The 26374-nt window shown below is 40.7% G+C and overlaps 4 protein-coding genes across 7 annotated transcripts in view; all 4 read right to left on the reverse strand.

Annotated features, from left to right (window-relative positions):
* Positions 1 to 414: 414 nt before the first annotated feature.
* On the reverse strand, positions 415 to 5910 carry LOC118425131 (zinc finger protein 436-like). Of its 4 annotated transcripts, none has more exons than XM_035833952.1 (2): positions 5837 to 5863; positions 415 to 1865 (listed from the first exon to the last, which is right to left on the reverse strand). In XM_035833952.1, exon 2 carries the CDS (start codon positions 1625 to 1627, stop codon positions 1067 to 1069), a length of 561 nt encoding a protein of 186 aa, XP_035689845.1. In that variant the 5' UTR covers positions 1628 to 1865; positions 5837 to 5863; the 3' UTR covers positions 415 to 1066. The 4 variants fall into 4 exon arrangements, 2 of the variants coding, with proteins under 2 accessions (XP_035689845.1, XP_035689844.1); XM_035833951.1 differs by lacking the exon at positions 5837 to 5863 and adding an exon at positions 2814 to 2870; XR_004832263.1 differs by lacking the exon at positions 415 to 1865 and adding an exon at positions 3650 to 5224 and having other exon boundaries at positions 5837 to 5910.
* Positions 5911 to 6183: 273 nt separating this feature from the next.
* On the reverse strand, positions 6184 to 6965 carry LOC118424183 (vegetative cell wall protein gp1-like). The gene is made up of 2 exons (XM_035832720.1): positions 6263 to 6965; positions 6184 to 6206 (listed from the first exon to the last, which is right to left on the reverse strand). The coding sequence occupies exons 1-2, from the start codon at positions 6963 to 6965 to the stop codon at positions 6184 to 6186; spliced, it is 726 nt and encodes a 241-aa protein (XP_035688613.1).
* Positions 6966 to 18540: 11575 nt separating this feature from the next.
* On the reverse strand, positions 18541 to 23536 carry LOC118424184 (signal peptide, CUB and EGF-like domain-containing protein 2). Its single transcript, XM_035832721.1, has 11 exons — positions 23533 to 23536; positions 22608 to 22832; positions 21792 to 22155; positions 21548 to 21669; positions 21277 to 21441; positions 21100 to 21164; positions 20836 to 20946; positions 20476 to 20583; positions 19871 to 20033; positions 19225 to 19399; positions 18541 to 18714 (listed from the first exon to the last, which is right to left on the reverse strand). The coding sequence occupies exons 1-11, from the start codon at positions 23534 to 23536 to the stop codon at positions 18675 to 18677; spliced, it is 1542 nt and encodes a 513-aa protein (XP_035688614.1). The 3' UTR covers positions 18541 to 18674.
* Positions 22697 to 26374, reverse strand: part of LOC118423740 (signal peptide, CUB and EGF-like domain-containing protein 2) — a 12326-nt gene continuing 8648 nt past the window's right edge. Inside the window, exons 7-10 of the mRNA XM_035831943.1 lie at positions 26123 to 26260; positions 25687 to 25815; positions 25104 to 25217; positions 22697 to 22832 (exon numbers count right to left, since the gene is read on the reverse strand). Of these exons, the coding sequence (XP_035687836.1) occupies positions 25141 to 25217; positions 25687 to 25815; positions 26123 to 26260 (344 nt within the window). The 3' untranslated portion in view covers positions 22697 to 22832; positions 25104 to 25140. The remainder of the gene's footprint in view (positions 22833 to 25103; positions 25218 to 25686; positions 25816 to 26122; positions 26261 to 26374) is intronic.

Below are 26374 nucleotides of genomic sequence, written 5' to 3' on the forward strand. Positions count from 1 at the left end.
TAACTTTGATGGCTTAGATATGCTCTTATTCGAAACAATTAACAATTCTTACAAATACTGTCTCAAAACACTTGTGGTGATTTAGGATGGACTCTATGTCCATAAAATGAAACTTACCTGTAACGGATAGAGGACTAGGATCGTTGCGGTCAGAAAAGAACCTACGGTAAAAAAGCTAAAGAAGCTCGAGATGAAGTGAATAAAGTGGAGAGATTAAAATAAAGACTGGTTGCTGCTGCAGGATGAAATCACCACTGCAGTAGCAAAATACAATGAACTACTTCTGTGATACAATATTGTAAACCAACTACTTAATATAAGAGACAATAGAGTGGAAATTGTACTTTTAGTAAACTCCCCTATTTTCACTGTTATGTTCTTGCATGATTACATATCATCCATGATATTGACTGATAATATTCACTGAAACAGCTTTTTTTTAAAATTAATTATATAATAAATAAATAAATTTTATGTCACAGAGGCTCACTTCACAAGACAAGGCCTCAACTTAGTCAAACAGTCCGGTGTTCCCGCCATATGCACTCGCCCAAGAACTTCCCCATGCAGACTCCTAATACAGGCGATCCCACATGGCCGGACAAACATTACTTCGATCTTGAAACCGGCGAATTAACATAAAATACTGCTTAATACTGGGAACTTGCTGCGTTTTCTAAATCAATAAGTGTATAAGCCAGAGCATCACACAATGTTGTTTCTTCATGTTCATTGCATATTAGAGCGGTTTTAGGCTTTTAGATGTCGTTTGAAGCGTTTATAATTAGGTAGACCGCCATGTGGAGTGCGTCTTAGTGTGTGTGTTGTCAGTCAAAATTACATTTCTTTGCTGCAGAATGGTCACACTAGTCACATTTGTAGTTTTTATATCATGTGCGAGTTTTCATACTACGGGATAAGTTATTAATGTAGATTCATGTGCAGCAGAATAGTCACACTGGTGAGATTTGTTTAGTCTTGTTTACCGGTATGAGTTCTCATATGTCTCACCAGGTCAAACTTCCGAGCTGTCCTGTACGCACATTTCCAACACATGTAGGGTTTATCATCGGTATGTGTGGCTAAATGTTGGTCCAGAGTGGATTTTCGCGAAGGCCGAAGCAGAATAGTCACACTGGTCGCACTTGTAGGGTTTTTCACCTGTGTGTCTTCTCATATGCCGGGATAAGGCAGACATCCGATCTGTCCTGAACCCACACTCCCCACACATGCAGGGTTTGTCACCGGTGTGTTTGGCTAGATGATCATCCAAATGACTTTTCTTTGATGCAGAATAGTTACACTGGTCACATTTGTAGGGTTTTTCACCGGTATGAATTCTCATATGTACGGATAAGTGAGACTTTTGAACTGTCCTGTACCCGCATTCCCCACATATGTAGGGCTTGTCACCAGTGTGTGTAGCTAGATGTCTGCCCAAGTTGTATTTAAGTGCAGCAGAATAGTCACACTGGTCACATTTGTAGGGTTTTTGGCCTGTATGAGTTCTCATGTAGGGTTTGCCACCAGTGTGTTTGGCTAGATGTTGGTCCAAACTGGATTTTCGTAACGCAGAATAGTCACACTGGTCGCACTTGTAGGGTCTGTCACCAGTATGCGTTCTCATATGTCAGGATAAATTTGAGTTGTAAGCTGTCCTATACCCGCACTCCCCACACATGTAGGGTTTCTCACAGGTGTGTGCTTCCGGTTGACTGACCAAACTGGTTTTGCTCGCTGTGGGGTGGTCTTTGGCCTTAGTCGCATTGATGTTGCATAAAACTTCAGGAGGATACCGATACCCATCACTGAAGTTCTGTGGAACAGCAGTAGGAGACCCATTTCCTGCCTCTGCCATGTCTCACCTAATGATTCCGAAATAGAAAAAAAATATAGAAGAAGAAGAAATAGACCAATTTAAACTATATGGTTCCAAGCAATCAAAAAGGTTAACTTTCACATGGTCTAGCCTGAAAAGCTATTTACAATTAGGTGTTGGTTTATTTTCTATTTTTTGTTGTGTTTTTTGCAATTACAAAATGCATATGTTTCCAATATACCAGTCACGTTCTCCAAAAAGTGATAGGAAGTGATAATAATAATGGTAATAATAATAATAATAATAATTATGTTAATAATAATAACAATAATGATGATGATAATAATAATATCTGGTGTATTTAATATCTGGTGTATTTGCAGCCATAAAGATGATACAAATTAATTCCCAAAAATAGTATTTTCCCCCCTTTTCTAGCGTTACAAAATACAGCTCGGTCTTTTTAGCTCGAAGCCTTTTGTGATTTGCTACAGCTCATAACAAATCACCCGTCATGAAAGCGCCACCCATTTTATAGTAGACTATCCCAATGACCTCAATGACACCAGCGGCATCTCGAGTAGATTTATCGGTCACCTGTCGAGAAGCCTAGCCGTATTAAACAATATCTGTTTAGTCTTACACACACACATTCATAATCCAGCCCCTCGAGCTAGGTCCTGGCACTTGCTACATGTAACCGAACACCATTGGGTGTTTGCTACACCTCCAGTATCCATGGTGACAGCGGTCTGACCAATTCATTATTTGTTTGGACAAGAAAATGAGAAAGTAAAACAAACGGAGCAAAAACAATATCTTTTCTTTGTTTTTGTTTCTGTAAAGGTAATGACGCCCCCCTCCCCACCCCCATTTTCGTCACCCCGAAAAGTCTTGCATTTCTGCCTAATGTCGCCCACGTACCATAGAAATGACCTCTACCCTCTATATTTTATAATAATGTAGTCATGTTGTATGTACATCACGTTCTCACCTGCTTCCAGTGATGATTATTACCTCGGTATGCACAGTCGTTCTGCAAGCGTTTTTGCATTTTGCCGCCTTAGCGGCAAAATGCTCTGAGGCCAGAATAGTCGCCGTTGTGATGGAGTGATGTTGAGATGAACGGACCTGTTCAATCCATGCCAAACATTTCTAAACCTGTTAAAACAGGCATTTTTCCAACATGTTCGCACTGGCGCAGTGGTTAAAGTTTACGCATTCTAAACCAATGCACCCGGTTCGAATCCGGGGAGGTATTTTTTTTTTTTTTTTTTTTTACATCCATTAAAATACTAATTTTTACATCCATTTGGCCACACCAATTTATTTCTTTGGTTGACGGATTCGCCGCTTCGTTTTTTTGCCGAATAGAAATAAAAATTAAAAAAAAACAACTTAAAAATGCCCCGCAACAGAGCTCACTCAAAAACAGGCAGTGTAGTGAAATTTGCTGCAGTTCACGCAAATTTTAACAGGTGGCGTCTAGATCTAGATTCAGGCACATATGTGAATCTCTCCATGCGCCAATATCAGGTTTAGTTACTCTGTTCTATTTATATGACATTCTAATAACTAGAAAAAAACGTTCACACACGCAAACATTGGCAAAATGCCAGCTTTTTTAAAAGCACTTGTTTGTGAACCAGCAAGGGGACAAAGGTAAATAATACTGCCGGGTGAAAGGTCATTGAATACCTGCTTACCCATCACTGTTTAGTAAGATCCGCCTACACTTTAGAATAGATGCCCTTTATATTCACCTACATTTGGCACCTTAGATGGTAGAGATATGTCCTCAGGTCCTTTTACTATTATTCAACAGCCTTGTTGGACTTTTATGTTTTTCATTCATTCTCTTCCATTCTTTTTTTTCCTTCCGTCTTTCTTTCTGTTTTGTAGTGTTTTTTACATGACACGTTAATAACTAACTGTGACATCGTATGGTCAGCATAATAACCTGCCACAGAAGAGACTGAGACAATGGAATGGAATTTGTACTTCTATCAAACATCTTTATTGTCACTAATGACTTATGTTCTTACATATCGGCCATGGTAGTTACTAAAATTTTACCTCACAGAAGCTAACTTCACAAGACAAGGACTGACTCAACTTAGTCAGACAGCCCGGTGTTCTAGTCATATCATATGGACTACCAGTTCGTATTTATTATCGAGTTTACTAAGATGTCCATTTCTCAAACATATAATGATGTTAACCATTGTGTTTATTGAAGGTCGATTGGCAAGGTAGACTTCCGAACTGTCCGGTACAGACACTCCCCACACATGTAGGTGTGTCATCAGTTTATGTGTTGTCTAATTACACGTAGAAATTACACGTCCTTGCTGCAGGGAAGTCACACTGTGAGGGTTTTTTTTTAACATTTGTGAGTCTTCATATTTTGGGATAAGATAAAAATATGAGTTGCTCAAAGTTAGATTTAGTCACACTGGTCACATTTTTAGATTCAATTACCGGCATGAGTTCTCATATGTTTCGCTAAGCAAGACTTTTCACCTGTCTTTCACCCATACTCCAAACACCTGTAAGACTAAGGCTTATAACCAGTGTGTTTAGATACATGTCTGTCCAAATTGAACTTAAGTGCAGAAGAATAGTCACAGTGGGCACACTTGTAGGGTTTGTAACCTGTATGCGTGCTCATATGTGCGGATAAATGCGACTTCCGAGTTGTCCTGTACCCACACTCCCCACATATGTAGGGCTTTTCACCAGTGTGCATGGCTAGGTGTTGTTTTAAAGTGGACGTCTGTGCAGCAGAATAGTCACACTGGTAACACTTTTAGGGTTTTTCACCAGTATGAGTTCTCATATGTCGGAATAGATGTGACTTGTGAGCTGTCCTGTACCCACACTCCCCACATATGCAAGGCTTATAACCAGTATGTTTGGCTAGATGTAGGTCCAAATGGCATTTCCTTGCTGCAGAATAGTTACACTGTTCACACTTAAGGTTTTTGCCCTGTGTGAGTTCTTATGTGTCGGGATAAGTGAGACTTCTGAGCAGTCCTGTACCCACATTTCCCACACATGTAGAGTTTGTCACTAGTATGTTTGGCAAGATGATAATGTAAATGACATTTCTTTGCTGCAGAATAGTTACATTGGTCACACTTGTAGGGTTTTTCACCGGTATGAATTCTCATATGGTCGGATAAATGAGATTTCTTAGCTGTCCTATACCCACACTCCATACACATGTAGGGCTTCTCACCAGTGCTTGCTCCTGGTTGACTGACCAAACTAGTTTTGCTCGCTGTGGGCTGGTCTTTTGTTGTGCTTGCATCCCGGTCAAATAGAAATCCGGTAGGAGACCCATCACAGAATTTCTGGGGAACAGCAGTAGGAGACCCATTACCTGCCTCTGCCATGTCGAACCTAATGGAATAAAAAATAATTGAAAGGAAGAAATAGACCAATTGAAACCAGATAAATGCGAGCAAACAAATGGTGTTGTAACCTTAGCCTAAATAGGAGTGAGTGAGTAAATAGGTGTTGTTTTCTTTTTCTGTTTGTTGTGTTTTTGCAATCACAAAATGTTTCTAATATTCTAGTCACGTTCACTATGCAGTGACAGAATGTGAAAAAGACCATACGATAAGCAATGCATTCCGAAAAGGTTACACCTCCAGTAACTATGGTGACAGCTGTCTGACCAGTTCATTATTTGTGTGGAGAAGAAAGTGAGGAAGTGCAAGAAATGGAGCAAAAACAAATTGTTTTCCTTAGTCAGCTAATTATTTGGAAAAGAAGATGAAGTTTGGTCAGTTCATTATTTGTTTGGAGGAGAAAAAGAAGAGGAATTAAAACAAACGGATCAAAACAAAATGCTTCCCTTTATTTCCGTGAAGGTATACATGCCCCCCTCCCCACCCCCATTTTCGTCATCCCGAAAAGAAACAATTTTGTCTCATGTAGCTCACGTACCATAGAAATGACCTCTACCCTCTATGGTTTATAATGATGAAGTCATGTATATCCCGTTCTTACCTGCTTCCAGTGATGATTATTACCTCCGCACAATCCTCCTGCAAGAGTCTGACCGGAGCAGCAAGGGGTGAAAGGTGGTTGGTACTTCGGGGTGAAAGGTCAATTTTATGCCTGCTTTAATAATATACACATTCAGTGTGAAGCGCGTTCCACCTACACTTCAGAGGAGCTAACCTTATCATGCATAAGCTTTCTTGATTTTTCTTTTTTTTTTCGATTTCTTGCTTCCTTTTTTCGTGATTTCACATAGCATGGAAATAATACTTTTATTGGTGAGTGATAATTCAATGTGTCCCGTTTTAATGTGTCTCTTAAATGTATATATGGATATGAGCAATTTAGTGCCCTCAGAGGTGGTGGCGACCTTTTCCTGCTTGACAATAGAGCTAGGAGATAGGAAGTCTAAGATCTGTAAGGCTGTCTCACCTGTGTTTGTCGACAAGTAGACTTGGGGGTCCTGGTCCATTCTCAGGAGTGGTGAGGCGGTGGGCGTAGCGGTGGCTGGAGCCGTGGTCCTGGCGGAAGGGCGCGACAACAGGTCGTCCAGTGCCAGCGACGAGGACGTCAGCTCTTGCATCGCCGCCTGGATCTGCGGGTGTTGCCGTAACTCCTGCAAGTTCGCGGGCGTCGTCGTTCCCGCGGGTGCTGGTACCGGTACTATCGGTGGGGTCGGTGCTTGCGGTGGAGACGTTTGGTCTGCCATGGTCTGTACAGGCGGCGGCGACGGCGGCGACGGCGACGGCGGCGGCGGCGGCGGCGTTCGGTCTGCCGGGGTCTGTGCTGGCGGTACGGGCGGTGTGGCGCCTGGTAGCTGCGATACTGGAGCCGCTGGCGGAGTGTTGCTTGGATTGCCGCTGGTGATGTCGAGCTGTAGCTCCCGCAGGTCTGCCTCTAAGTCTCGAACTTCACGAGCGAGGCGTGCTCGCTGTATGGCCGACTGCAAGTCCTCTCTCTGCTGCTGCAAGGTTTCCAGGTCCGGGATCTGAGGAGACTCAGTGGCTACCGGCGGGTCTGGAGAGGGAGTCGGCGCCGGGGGAGGCGTGCAGGACGTGCCTGCTTTTGCGTGGTGGTGGTCTCGGAGAAGGATTCCGTATTTTTTGCAAGAGCGTTTGCTCTTCTTCGGAGACATATTGCAATGCAGAGCGAATAGCAAAGCGTGGCATCGTGCTTGTGCGTCTCCGAGCGGAGTGTCTCTGACGACGGACGTTATCTATTTATAAGACAGAAGCTAAGGAGCTGGCTCCTTCCCGTTGACTCATCTTTACAACCTACTGAGTCAGGACAGATTGGGGATGTTCCCTGCTGAGATCATCCGGCGTCCATCTGAAGTGGACGCACTAGAGCCAACGTGCGGCTTTCCGAGAAGCGGTGGTCTTCAAAAGTCAAATGAATAATGCATACATCCATTTACACCTTAAGTGTATATATACAAGCTTGATAATTCGGTCACAGGGTCGCATTTTGGCTGTCGTTTTAGAGAAATAAATCATACTACTAATAATATTAGCAGTAATTTAGTAGTATTCGTACAATTATCAACTATCGATTATAGTATTTGTATAATAATCGAAAAGTGTAGGGGTCGGTGGGACCCTGTTGTGATAATGAGTGGAGTAGACAAATGAATGTGTCCGGACATGCAGTACTGCAGTACTCGACAGTGCAAACCTGGTGGGTAATACGTCATGAGGCGGTTTACTGGATATGAGGCGATAACTTGTACACGACAGTACAAACCTTGTGAGTTACACCATGAGGCGGTTTACTGGATATGAGGCGATAACTTGTACACGACAGTACAAACCTTGTGAGTTACACAATGAGGTGGTTTACTGGATATGTTTCGATAACTTGTACACGACAGTACAAACCTGGTGAGTTACGCCATGAGGCGGTTTACTGGATATGAGGCGATAACTTGTACACGACAGTACAAACCTTGTGAGTTACACCATGAGGCGGTTTACTGGATATGAGGCGATAACTTGTACACGACAGTACAAACCTGGTGAGTTACGCCATGAGGCGGTTTACTGGATATGAGGCGATAACTCGTACACGACAGTACATACCTTGTGGGTTACGCCATGAGACGGTTTACTGGATATGAGGCGATAACTTGTACACGACAGTACATACCTTGTGTACTCTTGGAAGATTTTTTTAAACAAATAGATAATGGTAACAACATTTCACCAATATTTTTCTTTTATTTCTGCCTTTTTTTAACAGTTTAAAATAGGCAGGTGGGCTGAGAAGAAAGCTATTCACGCATCCTTGTAAAGCATGGTTGTGTTCTCTTTGTCTATTTATAGATTCTATTTTCATATCAAAACGCTGTCAAGTGTGGGGATTTCCTAACGGTGCAATATTACCTTGGCCGGCGGGGGGAGTCGTTTGCTGGCTGGAGTTTTGGTACAACATCTTTTGAGGCAAACTAAGCAACCTCCAGTTGAAAGAACAAGACTTATGTTTGTCTGGTCTTTCTTGGTTAAGACAAAGACGCCATGAGTGGAACACAGTTTTGGGTGCAACATTTTAATGGTCAGTGTCGAAACGATGGACAATCATCATATATGGAGCGGACTGATCCTCACGCTAACCGACATCTTTCTCACCACAGTCACCCCTCAGTAAGACAACTGGAGCCACAGTTCCTGTTGGTAACTTTAATGTAGTGTGCAACACATGTACAGATCGGTTTCACCAATATGGTTTCTTCAGTGGTCCAGGCTCACATGAGCACAGTATACCAGCTTTCATAAAGAAAATTGTTAAAGGAGCTTCCGTCAATAAATACAGATTGTTATGCATTAGGCATTTTCCTAGTTTACTACAACAACAATAAATAGTAGTCAGTCTACTATAAAAACAATGAAGTTGCGCGTTTTAAGCTTTGCATTTTGTCCGTGTTAGCTTTGTTTAGGGAACTCTTAGCCCTTTGTAAAACAAAACCTTCTGGCTTCGTGCAAAAAATATGGGTACATTCTCTGCAATCTATATATGAGAACTGAAACGTGTCTACGCTACAGTTGCACAGTAATCATCATGGTATTCACCATTTCTCATGTGTTATTTTACTGCTCAACAAACTTGTAAAACAACGTGTTGTTTTGTACCCATTGCTTTATCCATTTGTAAAACTGCAAGCATGCACACAATCCAAACAAGAACCTAGGGTAAGATATTTAGTTTTTCGCAAAGCTGAAATCTATGTAAAGAGAAATATTAATGGATATGATATGGTCAAAAAAAATAACCAGGAGCCTTCTAGTAAAACCTTTTGGCTACGTGCCAAAAATATAAGTACATTCTTTAGATATATATGAGAAGTGAGGCGTGTCTAAAATTAGTACTTCATTATTGCTTTGGTGCCTATGCAGTCTTTCTCGTGCGTTATTTACTACTCAACAAACTTGTGCTGTTTGCTACATTTTCAAATTTATCGTTTTACTGGCAGGTAGTTTCACTGCAGATGTCCGGAGGGCCGGTTTACAATGGAGATAGTTCCGCATGTCGCCTAGGGACGACCTGAAAACAAACATCAGGCATGGGATATGGAGTGACGTGTTTTGAAATGGTTTATAATCATCAATGGTTTAACCCTCAAACCACCGTATGGGGTCAAAACTGACCCCAGGCGTATATACATATGTGCCATTATGGCATTTTTAGTTGAAAACAAATTTCCTTCTATGAGTTTGCTTGTATATATGAAAAAATTTTCATTACATGAAAATCTACCATCATAGCTCACATTCAGCTCAACCACAAACACATTATAACCTCCGCAGCTTCGTGCCTCGTGTGGTGTTATTGGGCAGTGGCAAAAGTTAGGTAACATGTATTTATGTAGCGGACTGATCCTCACGCTAACCGATATCTTTCTCACTACAGTCTACCCTCAGTAAGACAGTCGGAGCCTCAGATTCCCCGTTTACAACTTTTATTCGATCACAGAGCGATTCGCCTACGGGACTTCTTTAGTGGTGCAGACTCAAAGGAGCACAATCTACAAATATCGGAAACGACAACAAAATAAATCTCCATAACATTGTTCAGGCTTGTTACAAAATGCCGGCAGTTCTGGCACTTTTTTGTACACTTTTGTCATGTTGATTTGATCAACGTTACGTGGATGACATCCGCGCGCATCTATTGTAGTCCTTTGAAAAATCCGCCATACCGTATATCGTACAAAGCAGCGTTAAAATGAGCACATAAATGTCATAATTTGACAAAAAAATCAGAAAACAGAATCTAATGTCGTAGAATGCCAAAGTCAGTCCCAAAGAAGACGAACAAGAACAAAAATGAAACATCTATTGTTCAGTGTACCGTGCTCTGAGTGGTTAATCGTTCTTTCTGCCTTGCTGATCACTTTTTTCTGCCTTGCTGATCAATTTCATGCTATAAGGAATCTTTATGGTAAAACGTCTTATTCGCACGCTTGCATCAGTTTTGGGGGTCACAGAGAATGTCATCTATATAATCAAATCACCATGGCCACCACAGCAAAAGTAAGTCAGGCTACTGTAAAAGTGAAGTAACGTGTAAACGTAAGTGAAGTTTTTAACGCTCACATTTTGTCTGTCCTATCTGTTCAGACTTTTGTAGGAAACATTTAAAAAAAAGAAGAGAATGGCTTCTATATGGCCAAGCCAGGAGATTTCCACTTTGTAGCACATTTTCTATGCAAAAACTGGCTACGAGCAAAAAAAAAAAGGTTTACATTCTCTCTATATGTAAATTGAGGCGTGTCTATCTTTGCACAGTAGTGCATCATTGATTTGGTGCCATTTCGATTTTCTAATGTGTTATTTTACTACTCGACAAACCCTTCAAAAATATCCAAAAAACACCGTGTTGTTTGGATCTATCATAACATAACATGTATTACAGGTTAGTTTTACTGCGGGTTGCCACGGAGCCGCTGTACAGTGGTGGTGAGAGTTCCGTCTGTCACCTATGGACGACCTGAAAAGTGAGCAAAATTGTCAGAGATTAGATTGACATAGTTTATAACGAGAGAAATGATGATCCACCGTTCTTAATGTTCTTGGTTTTGTCTGCTAGAAAAGATATGAATGTTACAGTAATAAGCAGTACCTGGAAAAGCCTGGCATATGAAGCGTTGCGCCGAGTTGCATTGATAGTCGCACCACCAGGGTGAGAAGTTAAGAACGCAATCTTCGCGGCCCCCACGGTTGGTTGTTTCTCCCGGACCCCAGTCGTTATACTTCCCAAGTGCAGAACCATCCATCCACTCAAAGCACCCCTCTTCGCGCCGATCGTGCAGGCCGATCCAGAAGGCACCGCCGTCGCTCGTAGACTTGTGCAAGGAGATCAGGAAGGCGTTGGTCTCGGCGTCTCGGGGCATGGCGAGTGTGCCGCCGTCTTCACCACAGGCCGCGGCCGCATCGCTGAAGGTCTTCTCTGTGTTGAAGGCCTTGTAGCAAATTCCACGGAACACTGCGTAACCTTTAGGACAGGGCACTGGAAAAAAATTGGGTTAACAACAGACTTTGGTTTTATATATCTATATCTATATCTATATCTATCTATCTATCTATCTATCTATCTATCTATCTATCTATCTATCTATCAATCTATCTATCTATCTATCTATCTATCTATCTATCTATATATCTATATATCTATATATCTATCTATCTATCTATCTATCTATATATCTATCTATCTCTATAGAGAGAGAGAGAGAGAGAGAGAGAGAGGTAGTCAATGTATTAACACATTGGACAGTCATTTCACATATATACCATGTATTGTGCAACATTTCATATATGTATCATCATTAATCACTAGAGACAATGTCACCAAACTCAATGAAATCAGCTGAAACTTTGGGGAGGACACTGACTGTGGTTATAAAGACTCCATTCTTTGATGCAAATCATTCTGCAGCCATATATACTATTGTTGAAGAAAATAATATCGTACAAAGGAATAATGGAATTCATTGCACTAAATTTTGCCCTTCCATTCTTATGATGTTGGCAAATAGACCATCACGAATATTGCACATTACAACTAACGCAGCGTCTTACTCATCTCGTGAAGACGCTGCTCCAAGGCAGCTGTTCGGCTGCGCTCCTTGTCCAGGTCGCGCTTCAAGGCATCAACATTAGCAGAAACGTCGTCTTGGTCGCGCTTCATGGCGTCAACAGTGGTGGACATGTCGTTTTGGTTGCGCTGCAAGGCGTCAGCAGTGGTGGACATGTTGTCTCGGTCGCGCTTCAAGGTGTCAACAGTTTTGGACATGTCGACTTGGTTGCGCATCAAGGTGTCAACAGTTGCAGAGAGTAGGGTTATTTCCTAATTAAAAGAGGAAAGTCAGAGTTTCATACATAAGCTGAAAAATCGAAGGGAAAGGTGCTCAGCATGTTCGATCTTGGTAATCCCTAAACAAGAACAACAGAAACATCATACGGTGTTTGAAAATAGCTTTTTGGTACAAGAGTGTTTACCTCCTTATTCATGACAGTCAGAGGGGCCAATCCGACAGCAAGCAGGCTTAGTAGCAGGACAAAGCCGGCAGCCATAAACCTTTGGTAAGAGCGGATGAAGGTACAGAGCGCACCGCGGCCACTTGGTCCACCCGGATACTTGCGGTCTGTTAGAAATATATATATATATTTGTCTCAGAGTTACAGGTGGAAAAAAAAAGTAGTGAAAAAGAAGTGATTATTCGTCATCTCTACATGATATTGTGTCTTCTTATTGTCGAAATACCAAATTACAAAACCGACGGCTACCTGCAGACGTGTACGTGACAGTGCCTTTCACCGCCTCGGCTTCTTCTGTGGACGGGTTTTTCTCTTCTTGTGACATGTCAGTAGCGCCATGTCGGACTCGCCCACGGAAACCACCCTGATGGACAGGAGGAGGTTGGGGCCCGCTGGTTTCCACCTCCCCTTGGGGTGACTCCTGCTGCCGCCCCACCCCATGTAAAGACGGCGGCAGATCTTGATCCTTGATTGTGTAGTACACTCTCTCTGCTTCTGCGTACGTGTTTGGAGAAGTTTCTTGGTTCTGTTGCCGTTGGTCAGAAGCGCCTTTGGGCTGGTGGACAGGAGGGGGGTGGGCCGACGGCCCGCTGGTTTCCACCCTCCCTTGGGGTGACTCCTGCTGCCGTCCCACCCCACGTAAAGACGGCGGCAGATCTTGATCCTTGATTTTGTAGTACACTATCTCGGCTTCTGCATACGTGTGTGAAGAAGTTCCTTGCTCTTGCCGCATGTGTTTGGTGCCTGGAAGAAAATCAATCACAATATTAAAGGGGCGCAGGCGGGTGTGTGGAAAGAACACCGTCAAAAAATGCATATTTGAGCTTCCTGCGTCTCCCAAACGTTATTCGGAAAGGATGTTTACCTGTGTCACCAGTTTGGGACTGCTGCTGGTCTTCCGACATGGTAAACTTGTCAGGTTTCTGCACAGCAAATATACACGCCCTGCGTTAAGCGGGGTCCGGGACGCAATGTAAAATATGAAAAAAATCAAAAACCAAAGATGAAAAAATATAATATTGAGTCTTTGGCAAATGACGCATGTTTTTGTTTTATGTTGGAGACAAATCAAATATACTCGTAATATTCGCCTTTCTTTGTTTGTTACATATTGAAAGATGGATATCGACAACAACATTCAAAGAAATCCTGCCCTTTGTTTGAAAAACTATCAGATATTGAAGGACTTTTTTTAGAATGCTCTGGTAAAAGCACTGGATATATTGAATTCATTGATGTATGCACGCAAAGGAGATAATCAATTGTTATTCTTTTTTTCTTCGTCTGATATTTTCCGTGTTCGTCACACATCATGCGATATTTGTGTTAACGCATACATCTTTATTTCTTTATTTCTTTATTTGAATTTACCACATGCAAAAACAAGTGGAAGGGAGGACAAAACAGGTGTATCAACACCTTTACAAGTTGTCCTCCCAAATTAAAAATCAAAATAAAAATCTATAGATTCTATTCAGGCGGTTTCCAAAACACAATGAAATAAAATCATTTTGAGTGAGAGGAAAACAGCGCGATGTTTTCTCAGACAAATCAAATACACACGTAATCTCCTCTTTTTTCGTTTGGTTTTAAGAAAATCAGTTACTCAAGTATCTGGATATAGTTTTGGAAGTGGGCAAACATTCAAGAGATTTTAATTTTTTCATAATTTTTGAAAAGCTAGAGTCCATTCCAAGACACCATGCGGATGTTTGTTGCCATTGTTTAGAATTGATTTTAAAGTTTTGTAATTATATGTCTAGGACATTTGATACTTCAGAAATATTTTCAACACTATTTCAACTTTATAAATATTTCCCTGGTCCTGTAAAACTTGGGAAATATTCATGGTGTGGAATTGGATACTTCTAATGGTTTCTAAATAATGATAACAGCATTCTACCATTATTTACCATTTTCTACCATTTTTTGTAAATGGTTCGGTGGGCTGGGAAGATAGCAATTCACACATCCTTGCAAAGTATGGTTGGGTGCCATGCAACAATGGCCCACCACAAAGGATCCACCAGTACCCAGCAGTGAAATCTAAAAATATACAGATGCAACAATAGGGCTTACTTTTATGGGGGCAATAAACTAATTTTACCATTTGGCTAGGTTTACCATTTTTTGTAAATATTTGTAAATGTGAAATAATCAGAGAGGTTTCACAATTATTCTAAATAAAGATATTTTTGTACAGTTACTTTCAAAATGTTTCTAAAATATTCAAAGAAATTAAAATAAATGGGTATTTTCTTAGTCAGTTTTTTGAAAATAATTTAATTATTGTGGCTCAGATATTCTTTTATTCAAAATAATTCAGACTAATTATAAATATCGCCTAAAAACCCTCATGGTGTCTTGGAATTGACTCTATCAGACATATTGAATTTATTGTGTCTGTCTCCATAGAAGAAAAAAAAGGTTCTGATAAAAGCCCTGGATGTACTGAATTAATTTATGTATGCACCCATAGGAGAAAACAAATTCGTTCTTTTTTCTTCGTCTGATATTTTTCTTGTTCGTCAAACAACATATAGTCAGTCAACATAACGGTGAAGCCGCTTCTTTCTCTTATTGCGACTTGTCAGCAGTCTCGTTGACACGCCCGCGAGAACCACCCTGATGGACAGGTGGGGGTTGGGAGGGCGGCCAGCTGGTTTGACCGCTGTCAAGGCGCAAGAAAGAGGTCCGGACGGGCTCTGCTTGCTCGTACATGTTGAACGTACTGTGCAGTGTTTAGAAATACATGAATATAGCAAATAATGCCTTGATTAGTCTGGCAAAGTAAGCCCGGACTTGCTTTTACCAGAACGGATGACGTGGCATCACGTGGTGCGAATGGCATTTTGTTTTTCTGCAAGTGGCGGACTACTTTTCTAGCAGAGGTCATTAATCTGAGCTGGGAGGGTGAAACATCCGACAAATCCCACTCAAACATACATTCAAACTATTAAATGTAATATAATCCTCGCCATCTCTTGGGGTGCTGACACAATCATCATAATAATGATAATAATAATGATAATTTTCACCAAACAGAACATTACTTAATCAACCCTATCCAATTAAGAATTTCCAATTTGATCTCCATGAAAAATGCACTCTTGCAAAGATTCAGTACAAATGGACTCTTCCAAATTACCCTTTTTGTTATTGCAATTGTTATTAGATGTGTTGGGGCTGGGGCTTTCTCTTCGCAGCCAGGGGCTGAACTGCGAACGACAGACGGGTCTGTTGTATAGTCCTAGGTCTAACACAGAAAATACTCAGATTGTGATTCAAATATTAGAGTTTCCAGTCCAACCTGAAATGTGAGATCGCTTCTAATGTTTTTTTCCAAGTCTATAGTTGCAGTTTTAGTAATGATCAGCAGGCGGCATCTTTGATTACCTTCGCCAGAATGGCAAGGTTATGTTTTGAGTAGAGACATGATGTTGTGTCTCTATATGTAGGTCAACAGCATATAACTAGAGTAGCTGTGGATGGACAATCATGGTATTTGGTATTTGAGTAGCGGTTCACCTGGAGCTTTCCGTCGGCGCTGCAGCGGGGCAAGTGTGTTTGTGTGTCAAGACGTTGTGCAACTTGTGGATCGTTTTGCATGGTTTTTGATAGTTATGTGGGGGTTGGAAAATGAAGGTCAAGTTCGAAAATTGGCCTCCTAGCGGCGAGTTTCGCTGCTGCAGCGGAGGTTCAAAGTTGAAGGTAAAGAGTTTCTCAAGTGCCAGGTTTAGGATTTTTGACTAGTCGATACGTCTTTGGGCAGGGAGTAAGTCGTGTAAGCTTTGGCCCTCTGGTGGCTTGTTCCGAACTGCAGTAGGCGATTTTGTTGTTATCTTTGGAAGAGAATAAGTCGAGCAGGTGTTGATGTATTTGCATTTTTTTTAGTATGTACACATCTTAGATGATAATTAATGTCCTGGAATGTCTTGTATAAAAATCTGGGCTTCATTTACATGACTAATGAAGAAATGTTGTAATTCCAGAAATTGACCTATTTTCATGGACACTCATGGCTTCTCCTAATCCGCCACACGGAACAAGCTGTGTAAAGATGATGACAGCTTTGTGCTTGATGAAAGCTCCTAGGCTTGTGATAGCAAAACATAGATGTTATTTTTGCTGACACATTGATTATTAGTTTTCGGGTGTCATATTCTTTACGGCAGAAGTGTGTGATGGGAACGGGTTTTCACCATTTTGATGTGAATGGGTGTTTCACCCTAATGTTTGTGTTCCATTAATACATGGTATGGGGAAGTGAAAGCGTGGTGGTTCCGTGACCTTGATATTACCTTCGCCAAGAAGATTATATTTTCAGTTATGCCGTAGTGTTAGGTGAGTCTTTATGCACATGTAGGTCAACAGCAAAACTGGAGAACTGATTGATGGATCATCATGATACTTAATATTTAAGTAGTGGTTTGGAAAACAAAGGTTGAGTTCGAAAATGGTTCACCCTGTATGTTCCGTCGGTAGTGCAGCGGGCGGAATGTGTGTGTGTCTGTGTTTGCGGACAACTCGAGAAGCTGTAGATGGTTTGCATGATATTTGGTGGCTATGTAGGAGTATACAATATATCTATGTAACATGAACCGTATGTAATCAACACAAATTATGTACATTATAAACAAAACTACCTCATAATCCATGTTCATTTGACGAAGGTATGTGTTCGTGGAACTCTCGGAGGTTTTTCATATGTTTTTGACACTTACATAATACATGGATTTTCCTAAACTCAAACTGAACTTTAGAATCCATGTTATACGACAGAAAAATATCATTTGTTGTTTGTTTTACTTTTTAAGCAGTGTATTGTACGCAAATGCTACCCTGACGTTAGCATAGATGGGGGAAAGTACTTCCTACGATAATAAAACCTGAGTTTGCTGAAGTCCAACCGTAAATGTGCAGAAACCGACTTCTTTTAGACTACATAACAAAGGCCTACGTTCTAATTAATTGATAAAGCCTTTTAGCATGCATGTCAACTTCCTATTTCAAAGACTTTGCGCTAAACTGATAGTAGATATAACGTTAAGGTAGCATTCTTCTGAAGCAGTATCGGTAGTGGGTTGATATCGAGTGTGTTTCAAAGCCTTTAGTTCTAAACGTGCACCCCTGTGCTACAAACCACATGGCTTGGACGTAGATTTTTTTTCTGATTTTTTCACGTGTATACTAAAACTTTTGTTTGAGTTGTTTTTTTTTTAGACCGAAGTAAACATATGTTATTCTTTCCTGTTCTCTGGTATAGAAACACGCACCATAGAATGTATAAATGTATATATGTGGTTCCTCTATGCCCTCACGGCAAACGACACCTTTTCACATACACTACTTTGAACGGTATCTAATGATTTCATTTTTTTACAACAAATGTATACTGTTGCAAAATAAGTCTATTCTTTACTTAATTTAAATAGGGTTAAAACTTTAGTTCATGCTACGTCAAAAAAGTCAACATTCATGTTTGTGTTGTGTTTTATTTTGGAATGGACCACTTAAAATAATATGCCGCTAGAAGAATCAATCCATTCTATGAGATGATATCAAAATTCCAATTGTTTTTTTTTTTATTACAAAATACGCTTTTGGGTTACAAGTGGAAAATTCTAATCTTTAGTCGCATAGAAAATGATATTGTGGGAAATTTACCGTGTTGTCTCACAACCATTTCCTTCCTTGAACTTTATTAGCCTCCGTTCTATTCTTCGGAACAGGGCTTTTTTTTTTTCTTCTTTTTTTTTCGGGGGAAGGGGGGGTTGATTCGCGTTTTCAACGTTGGCTGACTATGTACTCTTACGCCGGGAAAGGGAGTTTGCCAACGAAGGTAGTTTGCTGTGGAAGGGAGTTTGTCGTGATAGCGAGTCTTCGGACGGGGCAAACACTCTCTATCAGGGCAAACTCCCTTCCACAGCAAACTACCTTCGTTGGAAAAACCCCTTTCTCGGCACAAGAGAACATAGCCAACGTTGAAAAACGCGACCCCCACCAAAAAGGGCCCGTTCCGAAGACTGCAACGGAGGCTAGATATTTTTATGTTTTATGTTGAGTGTCCCCAACATTAAACGAACTACCTACGTATTACAAATAGAACCACCATAATTAGTGTCAAAACACAATGACGACATATGTAGAAGCGTTGAGTTTTAGAATCCACTCGTTTATTCAATGCAAGTGAAATAGCAAGCAAGGGAGAATTTGCGCGAATAGCATCTAATTTACTTTGGTTGCCTCTATAGCGTAGCTCTTTTGAAAGCGGTAAAAGATGCCTGATACGAGAGAACGTCTCTCCTGAGTCAGCTTCGGCTCGGATTGTCGATGATGTTGCCTCTGCGCCTGTAAGGAAAAAAAACACAAATTAAAACATAATATTGTTATAACAGATATAAGTATTTCACACATTAATTATAATATAAAGGCTTTTCTTACGATTCTTGGCTTCATGATTATTTATCTTTTACAACGTAATTAATTAATGGTACGTCGTTGTAATCGCCCTTCGGCGTTATACAGCAGCTTCGCAGACATGAGGCACGTTTACAGCTAGTTACATTGAACGAGCTGTGACACCTGAATATTTCATATATCATTGCTAAATTACATTTTACGGCATGCATATTACATGCTAAAAAATCAAATTGCTCTCTTTCAGTTTGTAACTTTAGATTAGAATGGAGCAACATGCCATGATGCAATTACGTAATTCAAATAACTCTGACTCCAACTAGTTCTAATGATCATGCCTCAGTTCAGTTCATGCATAGATCATGCATAGATTTCAGTTTCAGTTAAATCAACTGTCAAAAAGCTTTGAAAATGTATTGTGACATGCACTGCTACACCTACCTAGCCACAAGTGACCTGTCCAAACCGGCGCAGGTGAGTAGTTCCTGGCTCCAGCCGGTGGCCGAAGGACAGTTGAACACAGCGTCATGTCCCGCCTGGTGACACTGCACGTACATGGAGCAGTCGAACGGGTGGGGACGGTAAGTCCCGTCAGGCAGGTTCTCACATAGCTTAGCTGTTGAAAAGAAATATTAATGTTGATACAGAAATTTTCGCAGTGGTTTAATTTTCGCGGTTTTCATATTGCAAATTCACTGCAAACTTAAACCCCCCGTGAACACGTTTCCATTGCAGCAAGAGACTACAGTCCATGGTGTTACCGCAAACATAAAACCCACCGCGGACAGTCACTTTTCCCGCTACCGCGAAATTAAATCCCCGCGAACTAACATGTATTTACAGAGTAATAAGATTTCTCTCCAAGACTTCCGTAGGCAGAGTAATATTACTTGAAGGTATATCATAGTATTAATAAAAAGGATAGTATGGAGTATTTCTCAATTAAAGACAACTGTTCCTGTAGTAACCAATGTCTCATCTTATTTTGCTTACTGACATGAGCAATCGGTTACTACAGAGGACTGTACGCAAGCTGTAAATGCTTTGCCTGACTAAATTTGTTAGTTATTTGTCCAGTTAAACTCACCGATGACCTCTTCCAACACGGCCCTACAAGCGTCACCTGTTGCACTGTCACCACTGTTAGCCTGGTCAGAGTTGGGTGTGGAGACACAGTTGTCACACAGGCTCCCGATGCCATCACCATCCGAGTCAATCTGGTCAGGGTTGGGATCCATCGGGCAGTTATCCTTGATAGGATGAAACGCATTTTATGTAAGATTGTTTGACCCTTTATTTATTCAGAAAAGCTCAAAAGCCGCTTTTCATTAAGGTCACGAGGGAGGTAAGGGTTAAAATATAATAGAGATACAGATTACATTGAGTACTAATAAAGACATCAACCTATATTATTACACATACATGGTACAAAACATATACATATAGTGGTGCAAGAATCACAGAGTACTATTCGGACTCAACTCAAGCTTAGAATTTACGTCATCTGTAGAAGCTTGTAGGGGTTTAAAATTCAATTTTGCCCACAAACTAAAACAGCACAACCGAAATAACAACAATATAATGGCTTTAGTCATATACAAGCATGTTACCCGTATGATGATAATGTCTTTATAGAAATTTTACAGTCAATAACCAAGAGAACGAAGTCGCATACGCTGTGCTAGAAGTTACCTGGTCGTTCCAAACACCATCACCGTCGGTGTCATCATCACAGACGTCTCCTTTCCCATCATTGTCCATGTCCAGTTGGTCAGGGTTGTGCTCTCCTGGGCAGTTGTCCTGAACAAAGCATTAAAACAATATCAACTTTTGTTCCTTGCTAAAGCCAAGAAACTGGATACTATTTAGGCACATTTATGTGTTACCTAGACCTAAATGTCTGTAATCACATTGCATCAGTGTAAGGTATTATAAAACGTTCTTAGCCTGGTATAACTCGGTGGATGGCTAAATCTCAAGCTTATTGGCTTTAGTACGTTTGCTTTGTAACTTACATACAGGTATACAGCTGAAAGAAGGTAATGTACCTACCAAGATGCATGTCTCATTTCCACATGAGATGGGGACATCGGAGAAGCCGTCCATGTCACCATCACGTCCACAGACCAGGCCATCACTCGAGCCCACCCATCCATTAGCACACTGGAGAAATGTAGAATTGCATTTTTTATGATTAGATTTACTAGTATTTTATAATATTATATCACGATATTTATCTAGAACTTTTAATGAGGATTTCTCGACGATGCAAGGCATTAGCTACATAAAGATTGTCTCTGACAAAGTATAACACACCTTGCAGCGGAAGCTCCCACTAACAAGATGGCAGTCGGCACAAGGTGACTCATCTCCCACACATTCTGGAAAGGAAAAAAATCAAACATCAAAATTAAAGCATATCAAAATATTGGTGTTATTGATTTAGAATACCCTTATATTGATTTTTTATGTCATTGGGTTTTGACAACTTACGGGCTGTGCAGTCTGCGATGTCCTTCGCTCCTCTGAAGACGGCGTTTGTTCCAGCAGGACAAGACTTGCAGGTAGACTGTGCTTCCTCGTCCTGGTACTCCTGGTAGTCACACTTCACACAGGAGATGTTGTCAACTGGTTTGAATGTTCCTTTGGGGCAGTCCACTTAAAAAAAACATAGAAAATACAAATAAGGTCTCGAAGTATTTTAATTCAAACATGTACGGTGGCAAATTTTGTTGAATAATGTCTTGGAATTAGGTATACTTACGGCAGTAAGCGGAGAAATTCTCATTCACGGCCATTTGTCCATCTTGGCAATCAGTCTCGAATGCTGGTGGGGCTGTCATTGCAAAAGACAAGCCTTCTGCACGTCTGCCGTCTATGGTCATGCTGAAACACAAGGTATCGTGCCTTTAATGTACAGAGTGTAGAATTTCTGTCGCTAGAGTAAAGTGAAAAATGTACCAGATACTGTTGTTAAAGATATGGTTGTTAGAATTTAATTAACATACAAGAATTCTCCAGAGTAGATTTTGTCTTCAATCTCGTAGGCAGTGCCTCCGAGAAGAAACATGAGATCGCCCTGATCCACAGCCGTGATCTGGTCAGCTGGCAGGGTGCTGACGGCGACGATGTCAAACTGCACGACGAAACCAGGGCCGGATCGGGGGGTTTCTACAGACCGCTTAGTGCTGCCGCATGCCACGTTGACGTTCTCAATGTTGCACGTTCCTGATCCCGAGGTTGCTGCTCCATCAAGTGTGTTGAACAGGCGCTCGAACATCTGTATGATGTTGGAATTGTTGCTTTGGCAGTCTCCGTCGAAATAGAAATCCACCTCACTCTTTTGTCGAGGGTATCCTGTGTAATGTGCCCCTAGAGAAACAAGAAAACCACATTAGGACGCGGTCACAGGTCGTGCGATCGTCGTACGATCGCTAAATTCGGGCATTTCGGAGTACAAAAAATTTACATCCTCTGCCAATTTTAACTTTCTTGGTACACGTAATACTGTTTTGTTTCCATGTAAGTGGTTGGTTCTGTCACGGCCTGCTTAGAAATCCTATGGCATGAAAATCGTACGACGATTGCACGACCTATGTGATACCCTTTACGATATGTTACGCTCACAGATGATCGAAGATGAGCCTTTCAATTTATCATATCACATTTACAATTAAGGGGCTGATAGTTATATCTATGAATAAATTCAATCTATTATGCCTGTGTAAGAGTTAGAGATATTGTGTTTTTTTATCAACTGATGACAGAACGAAACACTGACAAAGTGTTTTGAATGAATCGTAAATGATAAACACGTTACTTACTCGAACAGTCCGGCCAGGGTGCGTTTTCCGTCAGCCTATCGGGACATGTTGTCCGGCCCAGCTCATGCCACTGACCCGCCAGGTCACAGCTGTAACCGTCAGCAGGTGTGCAGGCGAACTCGTGTTGGGATTCGCAGGCGACTGTGCAGAACTGCCCTCCGCTGGTGGTAGCAGCACAGGTGGCCGAGCCGTGTTGAGGTGGTGGGAAGTCCTCACTGCATGGGGCTGTGGGAATGAATGAATGAATGAATGAATGAATGAATGAATGAGTTAATGAATTTTATTGCTCAACAATCGCACAGGGTACAATGTATGGCAATTAATAACAACTAATAGCTATTCAGACAATAGTACTAAGAGGCTACATACAAAGCAACAACAAAACATTATCGAGTAAAAGTACAGTTATGTATGATTAATCTGGTCTCGCATTTGGAATACATTATAAAGAAACTGGCCTACGTAGACGGATATATGAGTTGAACATGAGAGCAATACATGGAAAATATCGCTTTCTGTACCAGCAAGAGAGATGTGTGTTTTGGTTCTAATATTCTTAAACAATGTTTCTTTACTGTAGGTAGGACATTTCATAACAAAGTGGAATTCATCCTTTATATTTTCATGACATGTAGGACACAGTCTCTGAGTGGCTGGTGTGTTTCGGTGACGACCTTTTTAAATTTCTAAACAATGTGCACTTATTCTCAGTTTTGTAATGCTGTATCTAAATGGTCTATTATGAATTGATTTGAGATATTCTTCCATAGCAAAGTGTTTTTTGACTTTCGAATATGTTTTTAGTTTGTAGGTGCTTTTGAGCTGTTCCCTCCAGCCAGAAAGAAACGTGTCTTTTAGACGTTCTTTGAATATGTTCCCAAAGTGTTTGGCATTGACAGCGGGATTGAGCCAAACATTTTGGAACCCATGTCTGCATAAAATGTCCTGAACGTGAGTAGCCAAGTCATGTTCTTCTTCGACTGAAGTGTCGTAAGCCTATTTAACAATCCTATCATTTGGTACAGTGTGCAATCTTAGCGAGTATTTAATCAGATGTGTTTGACTGTCAATGAATAAAGGAAATACTCCTAATTCACCTCTTACGGCGGCATTGACAGAGCTTTTCGGTACATGAAGTAAAATTTTGCAGAAATTTAAGAGTACGTATTCTAAGTCAGGTATTTCATATGAGATTTTTGGTTGTTCTATTGTTATATTCCGGTTCCTAAACAAAGTGTCTGACTGGTATATCACGTTCAGTTTGTCACTGTATTTCTTGAATCGGACAAGAATGGGACGAATATAAATAGTCGAGGCTTCTGATTTATTTCCCAGACGATAGACTCTAAGTATATCAACTTCTGATCCCAATATCGGGCTGAGGACTGTGGCTATAGATGCTCTAGTCGTTTCATTTTGACATTCCGGAATCCCTTTGAATATTAGATCTCTGCATTGTGCATTTATTCCAGTGAGCTCACTACAATAAAGTAGGATGGGTTTAACCAGACTGTTAAACAGATCAATAGCTAGGGAAATCGAGGGGTTGGAATTAGATGATAAGAATGATTTCAATTTGGACGAGGCCCGTGGTGCTTTCATTCTTAACTGTTTTATGGCTCGACTAAAAGATCCTGAAGGTCTTATGTCCACTCCTAGGTAGGTATAAAAGTTGGTTATCTCTATAGTTTAACCCTGAGATGTGAAAGGTGACTGTTTGTTATTGACTGTCCGCCCGTTTTTGGAGAAGATCATTACTTTTGTTTTGTTCTTATTGATTGATAATTTCCACAGAGAGCAAAATTGGTCCAGTGCCCTCAAGCATTCTTTTAGGCCTGATTCTAATTTCGATACAAGTACAAGATCATCAGCCCAAAATATGCTATTTACAGGAGTATCTTTTAAGAATAGGGAGTCACAAGATATTGGATTTAATAGGGCAGGGAAATCGTTAATATAAAGGTTAAAAAGGAGGGGACTTATGTTACAACCTTGTCTTACCCCGCAGAATGACTGGAAGTATGGTGACATGCCGTGTGGGGTTTTAACGCAATATTCTATGTTTTGATACATTGATTTTATAAGTCTAAAAAAGTTACCTCCTATCCCTAGAGATAAAAGTTTATAGAATAGTCCGTTTCGCCATACCGAATCAAAAGCTTTTCGAAATGGATTTTAGAATATTGCACTAAACGGAATATCATTGTACAGTAATAAGTGACCTAAAAGACTAGTGAATCGCATGGTGAAAGACAGCACAAGACAGGGTCCAAAAGAGAACTAGGTTACTATTCCAAAGACGAATGAGTATCCGTTAGTGTAAAAATCTCTATGCTTTAGAGTATTTGGCAATATGCATAGCTTTAATTTTGCCAAGCACAATATAATCCAAAGATTATGTATGGTAAGCCAGAATACAAAACATCAGCCGAAAAAAATCCAATGCAAATTGTTAGGATATACAAGCTTGGCTACGTATGTTATGTTATACCTTACCGAATTCACAGTTGTCGCCTTTGAATCCACTCAGGCATTAGCAAGTGTAGTTTCCGCCTCCATCAAGGCAGGTCGCTCCATTTTCACAAGGGCTGGATCTGCAGTCATCGTTATCTAGACGTATAGAGGATATAAAGGGAACATTACCACCGAAACCATGATGCAAATTTCATAAATTTAGTAAGTACTAAAATATGTAATCACGTTATTGTATCATTCTGGTATGTTGGATGCAAATGCAAAGCTCACGTGATCTCAAAAACGGTTGGGCGACCCCTTAGATAAAAAAAAAAGATATTTATAAATCGATTACCACCCAATTCTGATTGGCAAAGTGTTAGCCGTTGCTACGGCGAGCTCCGTATAAAATTTAAACAAAAATCTTCGCCGAGAACTAAATGTTATAACAATGACTTCTCAAGCTGCTAATAATAACCCAAAGCCCATGGTGATCGACAATAATATAGGTAATGTTTCGGCTGAAAATCTCCATTTGAACACGTCGATAACGCTGACGGGGCGTAAATGTTGGCAAATAGTGCGGTTTTTGTGACCGGGACGATTTGTAAACGTACATACTTACCAACACATGAGAAGCCATCAGACCCTGTGCTGTATCCGTCTCTACAAGAACAGCGGTAACTCCCAAACATGTCTGTACAGATGTGATCACATGGGCCTCTTCCATCGTTGTCCAGACACTCATCAGTATCTGTGAAGACAACAAAAAAACATTTCGAGACTGTGATTTGAAGCTCAAAATAGGGAAAAAAAGAAATAAATCACATACATGGTTTTTAGTGCTAGCTAAGGAGATTTAAGCAATACAAGTAGAAAGCATGTCACTCGATCTAAATACGTTTTAAGGCATTTAAGGTGCAAGTTATTAAAAAAGGGAATAACTAACGTTTACAAAAAAATGATGATATCAATAACGTAAAATTTTTAACCGAAGAATTTTGTTCGTAATATTTAGAAATTTTCGAACAAAATTCTTCGGTGTACAAGGCATAACAGACCTTTGCACCCGTGCTGGTCTTCCTTAAGGTCGAATCCAACCTTGCACCAGCATGTGTAGCTTCCTGGAGAATTCTGACAGATGCCGTTATTAGGGTCGCAAGGGCCCTGTCCGTTATTGGCGTCGCATTCATTCACATCTGGAATGGAACAATCGATAATAAACTGGTCAACATATTAAAGTTTACGACCTGTCTTCCAATCTCTTTGATTCATCTATTGTACCTAGAATGCTTGAAAACGTATCGAAACAT

The sequence above is a fragment of the Branchiostoma floridae genome, chromosome 10, assembly GCF_000003815.2.
Source record: "Branchiostoma floridae strain S238N-H82 chromosome 10, Bfl_VNyyK, whole genome shotgun sequence".
Classification (NCBI taxonomy): domain Eukaryota; kingdom Metazoa; phylum Chordata; class Leptocardii; order Amphioxiformes; family Branchiostomatidae; genus Branchiostoma; species Branchiostoma floridae.